Here is a 19,427-nt window from a genome sequence, read left to right on the forward strand (position 1 = left end):
TGTTGGATTCCTAGTCACTATGGTTTTCATGGAAATGAAGCTGATATGACAGCTAAAAAATTCCCTAAAACTCCAAATAAGCGACGTAAAGGTTCCATACACGGACTATAAACCTTCAACAAACCATTTTATTACAAAGAAATGGCAAGAAAACTGGAACAATTGTCAAAACAAACTCTTCCAAATTATGCTTATACTTAAAAAAAACAAAAAACTATTAGAAGAAAGTAAAGAAGTCTTATCACATAACCGGATAAGACATACATAACTCATTCCCACATTAAAAGGGTAAAACAAAAACAGCCAACTCGCATATTAAAAAGTGAAGACCCCCCCCCCCTCAATGTATACCATGTCACGAACTTTATATGGTGAAACCCTTTATACTTGACTGCTATGACCTAACACAAATTTGTCAACAATACTACAAGGCCACAAACTAAAAAAAAAACTCTTCAAAAAAGAAAACCATAAAACCATTCTAAATTTCCTAAAAAGAGCAAATCTTTACCATAAAATCTAACTACCATCAAATCACAAACTATATCAAAACATTTCTTGAATATACCCAGGGAAAATCGACTCCAAAAGCATCTAAAAATTTATACATATACAGCATTAAATGACTCAAAGAAGAGTAGTAGTTGAGGGGCAAAAATCAGAAGCTCACGGTATTAATGCCGGTGTCCCTCAAGGGTCCATCCTGGGCCCAACTCTTTTCCTGATCTACATTAATGATCTTCCAAATCACATCCTTACATCATTTGTAGACATTTATGCTGACGACACTACCATTTATGGTAGCACATCTAAGACAGTAAACGACCAAGTTCTCTCCAATTCTCTCTCCTCTGATCTTGAGCATGTAGTACAATGTGGTAAGGAGTGGCTGGTTACTTTTAATGCATCTAAAACCAAGCTTCTCTCTTTAGATCATCAACATTCTGATCCACATCTGGCATCAATTGAAATGAATGGCTTTCGTCTTCAGGAGGCCTCTAGTTTTGACAAGCTTCTTGGCTTGACCATTACTCCTGATCTTAAATGGAACACGTACATCAAATCTGTTGCTAAGGCCGCTGGAAAAATGGTGGGATCTTTCTATCGATCCGGTAGATATCTCACTGCTGATGCTATTCTCTATCTATATAAGAGCCAGATACGTCCAAGGATGGAATACTGTTGCCACATCTGGGCAGGAGCTGCTAGAAAGGACTTGTCCTGCCTTGATAGAGTTCAAAATAGACTTCGTAGCCTCGTAGGAGATGTCCTTTTCTCTTCCTTGCAACCTCTATCTCACAGAAGAGATGTTGCGAGTTTGTCTCTGATGTATCGTTATTTTCATGGAAAGTGTTCGACTGAGCTTCAATCTGTAGTCCCCCCTCGCCAAACTTTCACAAGAAACACTCGTCTAGCTGTAAACACTATCAATAATTCCCCCCACTCTTTATCTGTGCCTAAACCTAAACGTAGATTCCATGAACAAAGCTTCTTTCTTAGAACTGCACGCCTGTGGAATTGTCTTCCGTTTTCCTGCTTTCCGGCTGACTACAATATGGTTGTCTTCTTCAAGTCTAACGTAAATACGTTCTTCATGAGCCGTTCCATATAAGTTATCAAATTTACCAAATTTTCATTACTAATGATTACTATATTGTCCAATTTCTACTGTACACTCTTTAACCCTTATCCTTGAGTGGCCTCTTGGCCTTGATAATGTGGTGATGCCTATGTAAAAAAAAAAAAAAGGTAAATATGCTGGTTAAACAAACAAACTACTGTAACCTTTTGTAATGTTATTTTTGTATTTTGTTAGATAATTGATAGTTATCTTGAACATATTTCTTTATACTTTGTTGTGGTTAAACCCTGAACAAAAATTAGACATTTAAACATGTCTTCCTTAATTTCTTGGATCCTGAATAATTCACACTGAATTTATTTTCATGGCATAAATAATAAAGTCCTCGTTTTCAATACTCATCATGTTGAAGTCTTTTTATCACAACAAAAAAACGAGTGATCAAAAGTATTTTGGACCTCCCAAACTATAAAAAGTGACATCTCTTCTGATTAGTTTCCAAATTTTATGACAAAATTCTAAATACAAATGCGGTACAGACATTTAAAATTGGGGAGTATTACAAAACCTTACTGAAAATGTTTTATGATGTTCACATATCTATCACTTTATTTGCTTAAAACTTTTAAAATATATAATGTGCATTATTATTAATTCATTTGAAAGTATATTCATTTCCGAACAAAACGGAATTTTGAGGACTTAAGGTGCTTTGTTTTTTAAAATATGATGATTTTAGCAGAACCCCCTTGAAATCTGTAATTATTCTAAACATTTTATCGCCTGTGTGTATTGAGAGAACGGTCTGTATTACAATATTTCCTGAATAAGGTTCCCATATATTAGTATACTGGCGGTGGTACCCGGATGTTTAGATGTGTGAAAGAAAAAAAGTGTTGGTAGAGAGGGAGGCTCAAACCCGTAACGAACCCGAAGGCGTAAAAGAAAATGAAAGAAAACGTGAAATCTTACCGCTACGCTACACGGCCATAGGAAGTGAAAAGCATTCAAATTAAGTGATGTCAATCAAAAAGTTGAATTGCTACATTTATTCACATCGACAGGCGCAGAAATGAATGTTTGTTGAAGGCCAGTTCAGCATTCCACTGTTTCATTTATTTGTTTCCCCATGATGTTGGGGAAAACCAGCTCTCCACAAAAGGGGAGTGTCCAAATGAATAGCAATTGTCTGATATGAGGGGTTTCCCCCCACATTGATCAAAGCTAATTGCTTTCTGAATGTCCTAGCACGAAAGCCCAGAAAGCTGCCTTCAATTTCGATTAGTTTCACTTTTATACGAAAAACCCGAACAAACATACGAGAGGATGGAATAGTGTGAATTTTTTAAAAGTCGATGTGAATAAATGTAGATACGACATCCCTTCGCAAATCATAGATATTACTATCTAGGGAGTATATAAAAAGTTCTAAGAAATGGTACCCCCCTCCCAGAACACTTGTGAAAAAAGCCTTTGCTGGACATACAAAAACACGCACGGCCGTTTTGTCTTTTGTATATCTTGATGTCTTGTATAAGCATTCCATGTAACGATACTAGGAGAACTTAATTCAGGGGCAGTCCCCTGAACAGAATCTTATGACTCTCCAAAATGAGTATTATCTCCCCACATTCTTCTAACATATAATTAATAAAAAAAAAAAAATAAGATGTTAGACATTAGGTGTTACAGATTCTAGGACGTTATCAGATCAACAGCATCATGAAATAACCAAGTGAAGCAGAAATACGGTTAAAATGACAGAACAAAACAATTAAAGGTTATATATATACTAGCGGGTGTACCCGGCATTGCCCGGGTGTTTAGAGATTAAAAAGAAACGTTGACCGGGTGTTTGGAGGTGTAAAAAGAAAAAAAAAAATTTTAGTAGGAAGGTAGGATTGAACCCCAAAGCTTTGATGCGAACGTGGAAAGGAAAGGCAAAAAAGCTAGGCACCTAACCATCTCGGCCACGAGAGGAGAGGAATTGATAAGCGTGTTAAGTTAATGGTTATAAAATGAAATATACAGGTGCAAGGAAGTGACGTGATGTTTGACCTAGTTTTGCGCTGCAAACCAGTTACTGTTTCCCCCGTTTTTCGCTTTTCAAAGATGCGGCGAGCTGGTAAAAGTTGGGCAAATTAAATAGACAGGTGACCCCCGTTGTTAAGCCATATATTATCATTTAGACGTGATATAAAAAGTTTTAAGAATGAGCGACCCCCCCCCTCCCAGAAGGCCTCGGAAAAAAGCCTTTTGCAGACATACACAAAAAGCGAACATACATACACACACATTTTGCCTTTTATATGTATAGATGATGTTTTTATTACACAAAAGGGTTCAATCACCCCAAAAGAATCTTCATACAATACCCAACAGGCCAAAGAAAAGTCAAACAAGAAGTCAGTAAAACAAAATATCATTTTTGTATCAGGCAAAACGATTGAGTTCAGACACAGATATAAGAGACATATTTAAACATAAATGTCCAAAATGTTAAGTCAATTGTTCATTGGGGATTGAAACGGTCTGGAGGAGGGATGGGAATCATTTTAAAAAAATATTTAACTGGTGGAAACATGCGGTATTTGAAGAAAATATAATGTCCAAAAGAAATGATCATCCAATTCCGAAGATTCCCAGAATTTCAATATGCAATAATATAATTCAGGTATAATCCGATTTTTGGCTCGGCAGAATAAACACTGACTTTTTCTCCAGTAAATATTTCCATAGTCTTCCTACAAGTAATGCCTCGTGAAGATCAATTTTCTCACTTTATGTGAAATAAACACATCTTTTGCATCTCATGCAACATAGCCATTCCTCTTTTGTGGCCTTGTGCTATACAGTGACAGTTCCTTTGCATCCCTGTGCTAGTTGGTCAAATTTTTTCTGCTACATAGGAAAGTTTGTGAGTGGCCTTGTCCATTTCTATTATAGTTTTTCCATTTATACATATGTTTATATGCATCTCGGCTTGCATTCAAACATCGTTTTGGGTGTTTGTCCTTTTTTGCTATATAGAGAAATCTGTGGATGGCTTCAGTCCTTTCCGTCATAATTTTTTTTTTTTTTTTTTTTTTTTTAGGTGTGGTAAAATGTTTCTCAATTATATTTCACTCTTTGTGTATACCGATCTTTTTTGCTTAGAAGCTCAATGTTGTTAAATATAACAACAGTGCATATATAAAAGAATAAATATTTGGATCAAAGATCCAAATATTTATTTTTCATACAAAACAGCTCCTCTATCCTGCCTTGATAGAGTTCAAAATAGACTTCGTAGCCTAAGAGATGTCCTTTTTTCTTCCCTGCAACCTCTATCTCACAGAAGAAATGAAGCGAGTTTTCTTTGCTTTATTGTTATTTTCATGGCAAGTGGTCGACTGAACTTTAATCTATGGTCCCCCCTCACCAAACTTTCACAAAAAACACCCGTTTAGCTGAAAACACTATCAATAATTCCCCCCACATTTTATCTGTGCCTAAACCTAAACGTAGATTCCATGAACAAATCTTCTTTCTAAGAACTGCACGCCTGTGGAACTGTCTTCCGTTTTCCTGCTTTCCAGTTGACAACAATATGGGTGTCTTCAAGTCCAACGTAAACAAGTTCTTGATAAGCTGTTCCCTTAAGTTAACAAATTTACTGAATTTCCAGTATTGACAATTACTATATTGTCCAATTGACTACTGTATACTCTTTACCCCTTATCCTCGAGTGGCCTCTGGGCCTTGATAAGTGGTGATGCCTATGTAAAAAAAAAAAAAAAAATTTAATTTCCATATATACAGCTTCATTTCATTATGCAGAAACAATTGGTTATTATTATGTCAATACCAGCTCTTTTCATGCATATAATCCTCAGAAAAATTAGAAATAAATGCATGACAATATAATGTTGCAAGAAGAAAAAAGAAAGAAAATTCATACTCATCATGTGTTTTTTCTAGCTTGGTTCATATTGTAAAGCTAGACATGTTTTATTCAACAAAGAAATTATTTACCATTATTATTACTATTACTTTATTTATATCATATTTATTTTCTGTAATTTGTTAACTAGGTAGGGTTTTATCTAAAAGGTGTTTTACATCAGTTGAAAATACAAAACTAATTCTTTACATTTTATACATTTTTTTTTTCTCATATGATTAAATTGTTTGGTAATTTACTAATATTAATGAGGTGTAAATATATCTGCTTGCATTCAAGGATTGTTTTGGCTGTCTGCCCGTTTCTCTTATGTAGGAAAATCTGTGGATGGCTTCAGTCCTTTCAATCATAATGTTTATATATCTCGGCTTGCGCTCACACATAGTTTTTCTTTTAGCAGTTGGCCCTTTACTGCTACATAAGGAAATCTGTAAGCTGCCACACTCATTTCTGTATAATTAACTCTGTGAATTAAATCTTGGTGCACAGCGATTCTCATTTTTTTTTGCTGTGGATTCATATCGTGACACTGTTGGTAAGACATTCAGCTTTTTGTGTCTGTTCAGGCCATTGCAATTGTGAATGATGGTTTTAGCTAAACATACTTTTCTTTCTGCTAAAATTGATTTCTTCCGATTTATCCCATTTCTGCTTGCTTCATCTTTGGGAGAGTGGGCAGCATAAGTAGAGCAAGATATACCGTGACAGGGGAATGGATGAGGCTGCTTGTGTTTCACATCCGTTTGAGTTCTAAAGCGTGGGCATTTGGAGGAGGGGGGTGCTATCTATTTGGTAAATATAAAGGAGGGGGCTTCTTCTGCATTTGAGTCCCGCTATGAGTTCCCGTCACAGTAACTAGTATGGAAAGGGATTCTGCCTACAATGCACATGGATGTCCTTTCTTTCTTCTTCCCATCTGTGTGTCAAACTCTCTTCCTTTTTTTATCTATTCATTGGCATTTCTCACAACTAGCTAACCATTGTTAGTGTTAGAGGGAAGCTAGGTTTTTGCATTGCAACAAAAAGTAAAACAAGTTTAAATTTGTATCTGGAGACTCGTGCAGTATGCTTGCTTTCTGATTAACATAAATCTGCTGTTTTATTTTAATTTTTTTCTTTTTTTTTTCAGAGAGGACCTACAGTTGGTGTGCAGGTCTCTTCAAGTGGTGGCCCTTCTTCATCGGCAACAACTACTAACACAACGGCCAGCACATACATGTCTGGTACTGCACAGACTCAGCCTCCAAACTCTACCAACCCTGCTCCTCCTTCTGCTCAACATCAAACCACTAGTAATAGTAATCAAGCAATTCCTGATGAAGCTATTGTCCAACTAATCCGCGGTATCAGCAATAACCTCACCCAGGCTGCATCAGGCCAGCAAAATGTTGGTACAATATGGGATGTATTCAGTTCAATTAGTGATGAATTGGATATTGAACAATTCGAAGGTGTGAATCTCTTAATATTAAAAAAGAAAATTATTTTTTATATATTTTATTATTTAAATTTTTAATTCAATAGATTTTTTTTCATAAATATATATATTTTGTAGGTGCATACTATTAATACTAGGACAGGAAAAAGTTAACCATTGAGCTCACATTAAATTCTTTGAAGTGATTTGGGAAGCTAGTTAAATTTTAAGAAATCAAGATAAAATCATAAATTAGTTCTTTCTGCTTCCTCCACTTTTTTTTTTCTTTTTTTTTTCTTTTTTTTTCTTTCCGTTTCAGTCATGACTTAAATCATATTCTCTTTTGTTTATAATAGATCATTCCAATCCTTCTTTTACTGTTAAGAGTTATGGAAGTGAGAGTGATAGACCATATAAAGTAAGAGCAAGGGATCAAATACAGTGTGAGAGGAAAAGAATGAAAGAAACTTTATAAGAGGTGAATCACTGGGTGATTTAATTTCAGATGAAAGCAAAATGGAAGTTTTTTCAAGCACAACTCATTTACAAAATTCAGAAATATTTTAGCATCTTTTTATACAATTAAAAAAATATCGGAAAACTGACAGTAACTCATAATAAATACTGGTTGTACTTATCTGATTCGATCTTATAATTTGTTTTCTTTTTATGTTTTTTATCCAAAATTTTTTTCTGGAAGAAATTAATTTGAATTGCATTTTATTGTTAATATGGGTTTGTTGAATGTTAATTCAATAAAATAGAATAGCTCAGTTCCTATTTACAATGTCTCCCCACGGGACAGAGTTAGACACCAGGGTCATTTTTTTTAATGTGGAGAAAAGAACAAAAATAAAAATTGTCTGTCATAAAGGATTTCTCCTCCACTGACAAGAAAAAGAAATTGAAGTGCAGCATCTGAAGAACAGATACTACACTTTGATCTTGACCCGAAGGCCAGAGTAGATCACTCAAGATGTAAAAATATTTTGTTTTTCTTATGTTTTAATCTTTGATTATATTTTTAATCTTTTTTTAAGTAGGTTAGCAAATTTTCATTTAATTATAGTTTTAAAGAAATTTGGTTTAACCAAACAATGCTGTAATAGTTTTAGTTTTCAAAAATTTTAAAAACATAAAATTTGGGAAATTAATCTGCTTACTTTAAAGAGGAAATTAAAAACACTAATGGTTAATGCCGGGTCGGTACAGAGACTTAGATTATGTGTGTTTGTGTGTCATTATGAATATATTTTGAAATATTTTTCTTGGTCAGCACTAGTTAATAAAATTTGCTCCGGATATAATGAGGATCAACGAATATTCCACACTTTTAATACTTCTATTGTCATCAAGATCAAAAAATTGCCCATTTTTCAATCAAATCAATTTCTCTAGTTGAGGACTCAACATGCTTCACATGCCTCCCAACAGTAACTTCGTTCACAATACATTGCAGTCTATGTTGCACTGTAGAGAACCTAATGTTGATTTTAATTAAATTATTTTTATATAATGGCTTGAATTAAAGTTTAAAATGCAAAGGTTAAGTACCATGGGTCAATTGTGCTCTAAACAAACATTCATTTCAAACGCACCCCTGTCATATCAAAGAACCTACTGTTGATATTATAGGCTATAAAACTTCTCAAATGCACTGTTAATGTTAGGCTGTATAAAGATGTTAACTTTGGTCAAAATCGGACTATTCCTTCTTTTGATTATTGATACTCTATCTAAGAGCATTCCCAGACACAAAGTACATTTACATGAACATGAAATAAAAAAAAATTATTTTTAAATAAAAACAACTGCATGCATTAGTAATATGACTAGCAAGGAGACCTGACAGTACTCGGAATTGAATGAGGATCAATGAATGTTCTTCAATTTCAATATTTTATCATCATCGAAATCAGTGAAATCACTCGTTTTTTTGGTCAAATCAGTTTCTGCTTTATTTGGGGACTCGTTGCAGTGCACCGTGTAGAAGCTTCACATGCCTTCCTGCAGTGACTTAGTTCACAATCTACATTGTACTGTAGAGAACCTATTGTTGATTTAATGAAATTTTTATGTAATGGTTTGAATTAAAGTTTAAAATACAAAAGTCAAGTGTTATTCAATTGTGCTCTAAACGGAAACATGCATTTCGAACATGCTACTGTTGATTTTATGTGCAGGGCCCTTCTGTTTGTGTGATGATAAAACTTCTTAAATACACCTATGATGTTTTGCTCCAAATTGGACTGTTCCTTCTTTAATCAGAATTTTTCGATTATTGATTTTTAATATTGGAAGCATTCTGATACAAAATCTGTATGAGAATACTCTCGGACACATAGAGAACATTTGTGACATTTAAAAAAAAAAAAATCTGTCCAGTCATTTCAGAGTATATAAGGAGCGAACTCGCTCACACACAAAGTGCCTTTTATATATAAGTAGATCTTCTTCTTTCTCTCTGCAGGTCTTAATAATGATATCTTCCAATGTGTAGCTCGTCATTTCACGATACCTGATTTAATGACCGTTTTATTAGGTAATACAGAACCACTCAATCGTCTGCGAGAACCGCTGAGAGATTTAGTGCTTAATCGTATTTTAAATGGTGCTGAACCAACTGAGGCCAATGTTCAAAATGCTGTGCTGCAACTTTTGGCAGAGACAAGAGAAGAAATCAGAGTTCTTGTGGTAAGTGTGAAACTTTTAAAATCTTAAGAGAAAATGTTTTTCATCTTGAAGCAATATAATTTTTATCCCAGCCTTGTTTAGAGTGCAAAGATAAATATAATGAAATTATCTTCAATTTCAACTTGAAATATTTTATGTTTAGGGTTATTTTGATAAAATTTTTATCTAAACAAAATTTAAAATAAAATAATAGAAAAACTTATATACCTATCAGTGAAAAAATATTAGTGTACACCAAAAATTACTAAAATAAGAGTTTAGAATTTTAATATAAATGATAAACTTGGTTTACTATTTAAAATCTGAATGAAAAGATCTTTATATTAGATAATCTTCTACAACAATGCACCTGCTTTGACACAAATGTTGTTTGCAGTCCATGGTATTAATTCATTTTGTTTTTAATTAAAATTCTATTCAATAATTTTCCATAATTTTTTTGTATACACTAATATTTTTCAATGGTAAGTATATCCATACATTTGTTATTTTATTTTAATTTGCCATATTTCATTTGGGTCTCAATAAATAATAAGTACCGGAAGTTTTACCATATTATTAAATTGTTTTTACAAAACAAATAGTATAAAGTGGATATGATATGATAAAACATGATTTGTACAGGTACACGCTATCATAAAAAACCTTGACACTTCAAAAGCATGTGGACCTGATCTCATCCCAGCTGTGCTATTAAAAAAGTGCTCAGCTGAAGTAGCTCCAATTCTCTCCAAACTCTACAACAAAACTGCTTCTGTGGTACCAGTATTCAAGAATTCTGGCGAAAGAACTGATCCATCAAATTATCGCCCCATTAGCATCCTCCCACTTTTCGCCAAAATATTTGAGACCATAATTAACTATGCTCTAGTCCGGCACCTTACAGATGCTAAACTTCTGACTGACAAACAATATGGATTTAGACCAGCCCGTTCCACCGCAGACATCCTCACTGTAATCTCTGAACGTATATTGTCCATTCACTGGACAAAGCAGGGGAGGGCAGAGCGGTAGCTCTAGATATATCTAAGGCTTTTGACAGAGCATGAGGGTCTCCTCAGAAAAATTAGATCATACGGTATCACTGGTAGAATACTTAACATAATTAAATCCTTCTTAGATAAGAGAAAAATCCAGGTTGTCCTCGACGGTTGTACATCTAAACAATGTGATATAAATGCGAGAGTGCCCCAGGGATCTATCCTTGGACCTCTATTGTTCCTAATTATTAATGACCTCTCTGACAAAACTGCCTCTGAGATGGGTATATATGCTGATGACACCACACTCTATAACAGGCATGACAGGAAAACAAATGAACACATAACTAAAGAAATGGAAAAAACACTATAGGATGACGGCCAATCTGTAGTGGAATGGGGACATAAATGGATGGTCACATTCAATGCTGCCAAGACTAAACTTCAATAATTACAAGAAACCTTCTCTGCCACCAATAGCACTGGCCAGTGACTCCCTGTCTGAGAGTACATCTTTCAAACTGCTTGGCCTAACGTTCACAGGAAACATGAGTTGGAACAATTATATTGAAAACATTGCCAGGGCCGCTGCAAAAAAGGTAGGCTCTCTCTACCGTGCTAGAAAACTACTGACACCTGAAAGTATCCTGTACCTCTATAAGGCCACCATTCGCCCATGTATGGAGTATTGTAGTCACATTTGGGCTGGTGCATCTGCTGCTAGTTTCTTGCTCCTAGACAAGGTTCAAAAGAGAGTCGCCAATCTGATGGGCCCTGAACTGGCATGTAAGCTTCAGCCTCTGTCCTATCGACGAAACATTGCATCTCTCTGCCTTTTCTACAAATATTTTAATGGTGAATGCTCTGACGAACTGCAGATACTTGTGCCCCCACGACGTAGACATCCTCGACAAACCCGACAAGCAGCTAAATCCCACCCCCACACAGCAGAGATCCCTAGATGTAAAAATTCTTTCTACTCCAGTAGTTTCTTCCCCAGAACTGCTAGACTCTGGAATTCCATTCCAGGTCCCTGCTTCCCTAACCGTACTGACATGCAGAAGTTCAAGTGTAACGTGAACCGACATCTTGCTGCCCAAATCCCAACATAGTGCCCCAGTAGTTGCTGCTCCTGATTGTAGCCCCCTACACCAAAGTGGCAATGTGCCTTGTTTGGGGTGAAAATGTCATTTTAAAAAAAAAAAAAAAGTCAGAGAACATCAGCTGAAACATGAAAATAAGAACCAAGATGAGAATTATAGTTTGAATAAGAAAAAAAAACAACTTATTTTTCCTTTCCAAAATTGGATTTATCTGTCTAGTATGCAAATTGCTTTTTGTTTTTTTTTTCATTTAAGTTTTGTTTTTATTTCTAGTCTATCGCTGATGTTCAACCAAATATCGATGCTGAGGGCACACTCACAAATTTCTTAAAGCATCAGTACTCCAAAATAATAAAACTTATTATTGAATGTGACGGTAAGAATTGAATTTTAACTTTCCACACGATTGGGTTTGGAAGGGGGCATATGAACAGTCTTTTGCGCGTTCATTGCTCTAGCCATGATCTCTCCATTTGTTCTGGCAGTTCAAAGTTGTTGTCATTGCTGATGTACTTACATATTCGGCAAAAGTAGGTACCTATACCAAAATTTATGGAAAATTATCAAGTGAAATTTTAATTAAAAATATAAATCACTTTCATCAAATATTTCCAATTCTCCATTGACATCACATTTAATCACTAAAGACAAAATGTCTCCATACTAATGGAGAATCAGAAATATACAATAAAATTGATTTTCAATTAAAATTGATAATTTTCCATAATCTTTGATGTCTGATATGTAAATATATCAGTTTTCCTGTTTTGAACTGTAATATTTCATGTATGCTTTTTATCCTTGAGGCATGTTATTTAAACTAGAAAATGTAATTTTCTTTCCTAAAATAATTATTCCATGAAGGAAGATTATTACGATAATGAAAGATTGTATATAGTTTAATTTTGTTCTGTTTTTTTGTTTTTTTCCTGGGAATTAATCTCTATTTCAGTCACGTAAATTCGTTCGACATCGAAGTTGCGTTTGTGATTGATGAAACATTTGCTTCTTAAAGCAGAGAAAAAAGAAAAAAAAGGGCCAGAACTCTTAATTCTCAGCATTTTTCTTCTACCACTTATTTGATTCTTCCCCAATCAGCTGTCATGTTTTTCTTTTCGGCCTCTTCCCAACTGGCAACAACCTCACGCACAAGATTATCCAACTGCCAAACGATAAATAACGTCTTTTTATACTATTACCTCAAACTACGATAACATCTAAATTTGCATTTCTCTTATTTTTTCGTATCGGACGAATTTAAGGTTTCAGGTTCGAATACCAGTGCTTCTCTACAGAGAGCACATGCCAAATGTGGCTGCTTAATGGTGTGGTTCTATCTTACAAATAGACAATTTTAAATAAGTTAAAGCGAAATAGTCTTTTTAACTAAAATAGAATTCTATTTTTTGATATAGACATTATTTGCAGCTACTTACTGCTTTGGGTAGATATTTTTAAATTATATTTTATAGTTTCAAAAATAGTAATGTTATTTTTCTTTTTATTATTTAGATTCATTTGGCTCAAGGCTGTATGAGTGGTTTAAAAGATTTTTATCCGAATTAATTGTTCTTGGGCGGCATTGTCTTGTTGGTGGTTATCCAGCCTTTCAAAGATTGGTCCATGATAGATTGGTAAGATTATTCAAGGTGTATTTGTGTTTGCATTTTTTAATTTTTTGTTATTTTATTTATAAGTTTTTATTTTATTTAAGTCACTACTTCTCAAGACTTAGTCACTTGAGAATAAGAATCAATGAAATGAATAAAGGAATGATAGACATTTTTTTTTGTTTTGTTTACATAGGAATCACCACTTATTAAGGCCCATAGGCCAGTCAAGGGTTAAACAATGTACAGTAGTCAATGGGACAACATCATAATAATCGTTAGTAGCATAAATTTAATAAATTGGATTACTTAATGGGAACAGCTCATCAAGAACTTTACGTTGGACTTGAAGACAACCATATTGTAGTCAACTGGAAAGTTGGCAAATGGAAGACAATTCCACAGGCGTGTAGTTCTAAGAAAGAAGCTTTGTTCATAGAATCTATGTTTAGGTTTAGGCACAGATTAAGTGTGAGGGAAATTATTGATAGTGTTTTCAGCTAGACGGGTGTTTTTTGTGAAAGTTTGACGAATGAGAGACCATAGATTGGAGCTCAGATGAGCACTTGCCATGAAAAAGCAGATGTCTCAGGGATTGCAGGGAAGAGAAAAGGACATCCCCTACGAGGCTATGAAGTCTGTTTTGAATTCTCCCAAAGCAGGATAAGGTCTTTCTAGCAGCTCCTGCCTAGATATAGCAACAATACTCCATCCTTGGATATACCTGGCTCTTATATAGGTAGAGAATTGCCTCAGCAGGTAGATATTTACTGGATCCCACCATTTTTCCAGCAACCTTGGCAACGGATTTGATATAATGTGTTCCATTTAAGATCAGGAGTAAAGGTCAAGCCCAGAAGCTTGTCAAAACATGGAACCTCCCCAAGACAAGAGCCATTCATTTCAATTGATGCCAGATGGGCATCAGAGCATTGATGATGTAAAGATAGAAGCTTGGTTTTAGATGCATTAAAAGTAACCAGCCACTTTTTCCCCATTGTACCACATGCTCAAGATCAGAGAAGAGAGAATCAGAGAGAACTTGGCCGTTTACGGCCTTTGATGTGCTGCCTTAGATGATAGTGTCATCAGCATAAATGTCTACAAATGATCTAAGGATGTGATTTGGAAGATCATTAATGTAGATCAGGAAGAGAGTTGAACCCAGTTAAATGATGGTGAATATTATGAGATGATTGACATGAAATGAATAAAATTTGATGATTTATGTGAATTATTCATTGTTATTACTGGAATGTGTGCAAAATTCAACTTTAATTGGATTTGCCAAAAGGAATTCCAAATCGGCTTAGTTGAAACAGTAATACACGATCGGTATATCGCACACTGTGCAGTTTGGAATCACTGCTGATTTCAGAATTAGTATTCAGAAACTAATATTTATATAACTTGCACCAACTGTCTTCTAGCATTTACAAGTTGGAGAAAGACAGGTGTCTGATCAAAGACCAGGCTTAATAGTTCAGTCAAGATTAGCTTTTTTTGCTAGAGCCGGTTAATGATAAAACCAATTATTTCTTAATTCTTTTATTTTTTATTTCGTGGCAAAAAAAAAAAAAAAAAATCTTTATACTTTACGCTTTGAATATTGATTTGAGTAATCCTATATCAGCACAATTGTACACACGCTTTATGTGAACCGTTAACAAATTCCAAGTTCCAGTGGTGGTGCTGTGACTTTCTCATGTTTTCTCTAATAACTAGACATGTACATAGATCACACCTGCATACGTATACAGCACTTAGTATTCCCAAATGGTCACCTATTTTGTAATAACCATGCTCAGCTGTGCTTAACTTGGTTCTAATGAGAACCAGTATGCTATATTTGGTTTAGGAAACATATACTTAGGATAATAAAAAAAAGAAGTGTGCTTAATATATAAAAAGTTTGTAATTAACATTTCATATAAATATATTTTAATATGTAAAACAAAAAATATTTCCTTACATGAAACTGATTTCCTAAAACTTGTCTAACCCTAACAGCATCACCTGACAAACGGCATCAATGCTGTAATGCAACAATCGATGATTACGATGGCCACACTGCAGTTGAATGCCTTTACGCCACAACAAACAGAAGATGATATTGTACATTACATCATGTGGAGAGATTCCGAAGCTGCAGCTGAAAGTTCTTCCACCAAGGCAACTAAAGAAGCCAAGCGATCAGAAGCCGATGGATCTTCAACGGTTGCTCCAATGGATGTAGATGATGTTGATGTACCCTCCACGTTCTCTCAGGTCTACCTTTTTCTTTTCACAAATGGAAAAAGAAATGAAAAAAGTTACACTTATTATCTCAATATCAATCAATTTTTGGTGGAAGTTAATCAAAAAAATCTGCTTTTATTGCACTGACTTCAATAGTGACATTTTTAAAAAATTGCAATCATTTTATAATAGAGATTTTGTGTCTGTAACTGAAGTTCACATTTCTCAAAGAACATGGCTATTGCCTACTGATACAAAAAATGTTAGATTGTTTGAATCATGTAATTCTCCCCCCCCCCATTTAAACAAATTTGTTAAATAGTTGAGAAAAACTAATTGATAATCATATTTAGTTTTTTATGTAAAAACAATATTCTTTGTTTTTATTCTAGAACAAGAAAAGTGATAAGATTAAAAAAGATGAACGAAGCAGAAGTCAAGTAAATGGTGTTCATATGGAGGAGGGAGATGCTGCTTCTGTATACAGTCCATTAGGGGAGGAGGACGAGGAAGAAGACGAGGAAGAAGAAATAGTTGCAGCTTCCAGCAATGGTGATGATTGGTGTAATGTGGTTCCAGCAGTCAGTACCATTTTTTTTATTTTTATTTTTTTTATTTTTTTATTATTATTATATATAATTTTGTTATGTTTTATAATTGTTTCTTTTTCCCTTCAGGAATGGGTTCCAATCATCCGACAAGATATTCAACAGCAGAGAAGACAGAACTTACAACCCCCATTTAGTGACACATATTTGAGTGGAATGCCAGCTAAACGCAGAAAAGTAAGTTTGGTACATAAGCTCTCAAGGGGATTATCTGTTTTGACCTCTGTGTAATCGTTTGCATTCTTCAAAGAATCCAATTTAATTTTAAAATCCTACCTTTAGATTTTCATCATTGTTTTGCTCCAATTTTCATCTGGTGCTACCAGATCAGGCTGTCTATTGGCTTCCTGAGACGAAATGCACCTACATCGATTTTCCGTTTTTGTTTCCTATTCTCTTTTGTAAAACTTAATTATGTTCTGCAAAAACAAAAACAACAGCCCCCTTCCCCCTTTTTTTTTTTTCCTACTTCCCAACCCCGTCAGTGGGGCATTAGAATACACTGACTGCCCCCTTGCAGAGAGTAAAAGTCCCTCAATGGGGCCACCTGTTGGCCGTAGGTGGCATCCCGTAATGTCTACGAAAAGGATTCTGGTGGCTGAGCAACTGATACCTAGGGAAATAAAGGTATCAGTTGCAACACTCCACTTTGGCCTCGTACTGGGCCAGACGGGCGATCGGAGAGGCCCGATCCGATCAATCGGCTGGTCATGTCTAGCTCACCACTTATACGCATACAATCTACACCAAATCTAAATAATACACAACACTTCCCCATCAATACTGATCCCCAAACAAGTGGTGAAAGCGGTGGCTGAGGGTCAATTGTATATAGTGAACAAGGACTAGACATGGATGTTTTTCTCTGATCTTTCCCATATTTTACTTGGATGGGAGAAATTAAGATACACAAGTGCTCGAAGCCTACATTATGTACGAGTATACCATACCTGTAACCCTGTTGTAGCCAGGGCGAATGGGCTTCCCCCCTGTGCGCATCCCAAGTAGGGCTCCAAGGTGGGTGGGGAGCAGGGATGATGAATTAAAAAAAACGAACCCAATATGAGTTATAAAAATCCAAGTAAAAAAAGATTTTTAGACAGTTCGGACAGTGACACGAATGAGGAATCAGATAACTATCCAAACTTTATAGTAATGGAGTCAATTGGAGAAGTGCCTTTAACCAAACTCTCCCCCTTCAAGATAGAAAAAATACTATCAGAAAAGGTCAAACCTAAACTAGTGAAAAAATTAAGAAATGGTACTCTTTTGATAGAAATTCTTACCAAAACACAGGCAGATGAACTTTTAAAATGGAAACATTTTGACAATATAAAAATAAAAACATACCCCCACAAAACACTAAACATATGCAAAGGAGTTGTGAAAAGCCCTGAACTTTCACTTTGCTCCATCAACGAAATCCGTTCAAATCTAAAAGAACAAAATTTAACGGATGTCAGAAGAATTCAAATTAAAAAAAATGGAGAAATGATAAACACACACTCATATATATTAACCTTTTACCAACAAAAAATTCCACAAGAAATAAAAATAGCCTATGAGAAACTAAGAGTCGAACCATACATCCTCAACCCACTGCGTTGCTTTAAATGTCAAAAGTTTGGTCATCATCAGGACCGATGTACACGCCAGCCAGTTTGTGAAAGGTGTGGAGAAAACGACAATCATATCAATTGTCAAAAAACTTATAAATGTGCCAACTGTACAGAAAATCACAGTGCCTACTCCAAAGACTGTGAAATCTGGAAAAAAGAAAAAGAAATTGTTAAAATTAAACACTCATTAAACATCACCTACCCAGAAGCAAAGAAAAAGGCAGTAACAGCTAAATATTCCGAAATAACCAAAAAGAATATTCCCAACACAAATAAACACAATGACAATTATTGCACAACAAACCTCGATATTAAAATCCAAGACCTCACCAACCAAATCAAAATATTGATAAATACAATTGAAGAAATGAAAAAAAACTCACTGGAACCAAAAATCCAAATGCCACACCCAGTAGACCAGAATCAAATCCAAAAAAAACAAACCAGAACCAAACTTAACTAAACAAAAATTACAAATAACCCCACAAATTCCCCTCTCCAATAGCTTTAAGATATTGGAGATCGAGAACTCTGAAGAGCAGAATACCAACAATAAGGAGAGTCCCTTAATCCCCCACAAGAGTTCTAATATAAAAACAGATAACAACAAGCAAAAAAATAAAGATTCTCCAAAAACATCCGAACAGACAAGAACAATAAATGGGGAAAATTCCTCAAAGAAAACCAGCCCCACAAAAACCAAACCACGATCTCGCTCAACATCTAAAAGCAGAGATAAATCAAGCATAAAAGCTAACAAACCAATTGAACACAAAGAACCAGAAGCCATGGAAACAGAAACCGAATCTACCAATGATAAAAAGCTCACAAGTGCTCAAACGCACATAAAACAGTCCAATGATTCAAATACAAGAACTACAGACCAAAATAAATTTAAAACCTCCTTGGAAACAATGGAAATAGAAGACAAAACTTCTAAACCCCCATAAAAAAGAAAACACCCCTATTCCCAAGGCAAAAGGGAAATCAAATACATAAAATCTAAACTATGGCCAACAAAATAATCCAATAGAATTGCAGAGGTATAAAAGCCAACCGGAATGAATTACTTCTACTGATATCCGATCTATGTCCCACAATAATATGCCTACAAGAAACCTTTTTAAAACCATCTGAAAATATCAATCTCCAAAGTTTTACTGAATACAACTATACAACAAATAACCCAAATAGAGCTTCAGGAGGAATATCCATTCTCATTAACAAAAACACGGCACAAAGCCAAATAAATCTACAAACTAACTTACAGGCAATTGCTGTCACAGCCACCCTACATAGAACGGTCACAATTTGCTCCATTTATCTGCCTCCAAACGACCCCATAGATGAAACCGAAATAGAAAAACTCATCAACCAACTCCCTCGCCCCTTCTTATTATTAGGCGATTTTAATAGTCATAATGTTAGTTAGGGATGCTCAAACACAGATAGAAAAGGAATCACTATAGAAAATATTATCAACAACAACAATCTATGCATATATGACAACAAAAAACCAACCTTTATTCACTCCACTACAAATTCGTCCTCAGCAATTGACCTCTCTATAAGTGATCCTAGTATCTTTATAGATTACAATTGGACAGTGCATATAGATACCTGTGGAAGTGAC

The 19,427-nt window shown here is 34.9% G+C and overlaps 1 protein-coding gene across 4 annotated transcripts in view; it reads left to right on the forward strand.

Annotated features, from left to right (window-relative positions):
- The window catches only part of LOC145241490 (large proline-rich protein BAG6-like), a 322,214-nt gene that overhangs the window by 294,864 nt on the left and 7,923 nt on the right, over positions 1-19,427 (forward strand). For 3 of the 4 annotated variants that reach the window (XM_080104490.1, XM_080104489.1, XM_080104491.1), the window contains 7 exons: positions 6,655-6,976; positions 9,413-9,636; positions 11,993-12,095; positions 13,232-13,353; positions 15,340-15,597; positions 15,960-16,148; positions 16,245-16,352. In XM_080104490.1, the coding sequence (XP_079960616.1) occupies positions 6,655-6,976; positions 9,413-9,636; positions 11,993-12,095; positions 13,232-13,353; positions 15,340-15,597; positions 15,960-16,148; positions 16,245-16,352 (1,326 nt within the window). The remainder of the gene's footprint in view (positions 1-6,654; positions 6,977-9,412; positions 9,637-11,992; positions 12,096-13,231; positions 13,354-15,339; positions 15,598-15,959; positions 16,149-16,244; positions 16,353-19,427) is intronic. The other variant, XM_080104493.1, reaches the window with a different exon arrangement.

Source organism: Euprymna scolopes, chromosome 20 (assembly GCF_053919585.1).
Source record: "Euprymna scolopes isolate OS-2025 chromosome 20, ASM5391958v1, whole genome shotgun sequence".
NCBI classification, from domain to species: Eukaryota; Metazoa; Mollusca; class Cephalopoda; order Sepiida; family Sepiolidae; genus Euprymna; species Euprymna scolopes.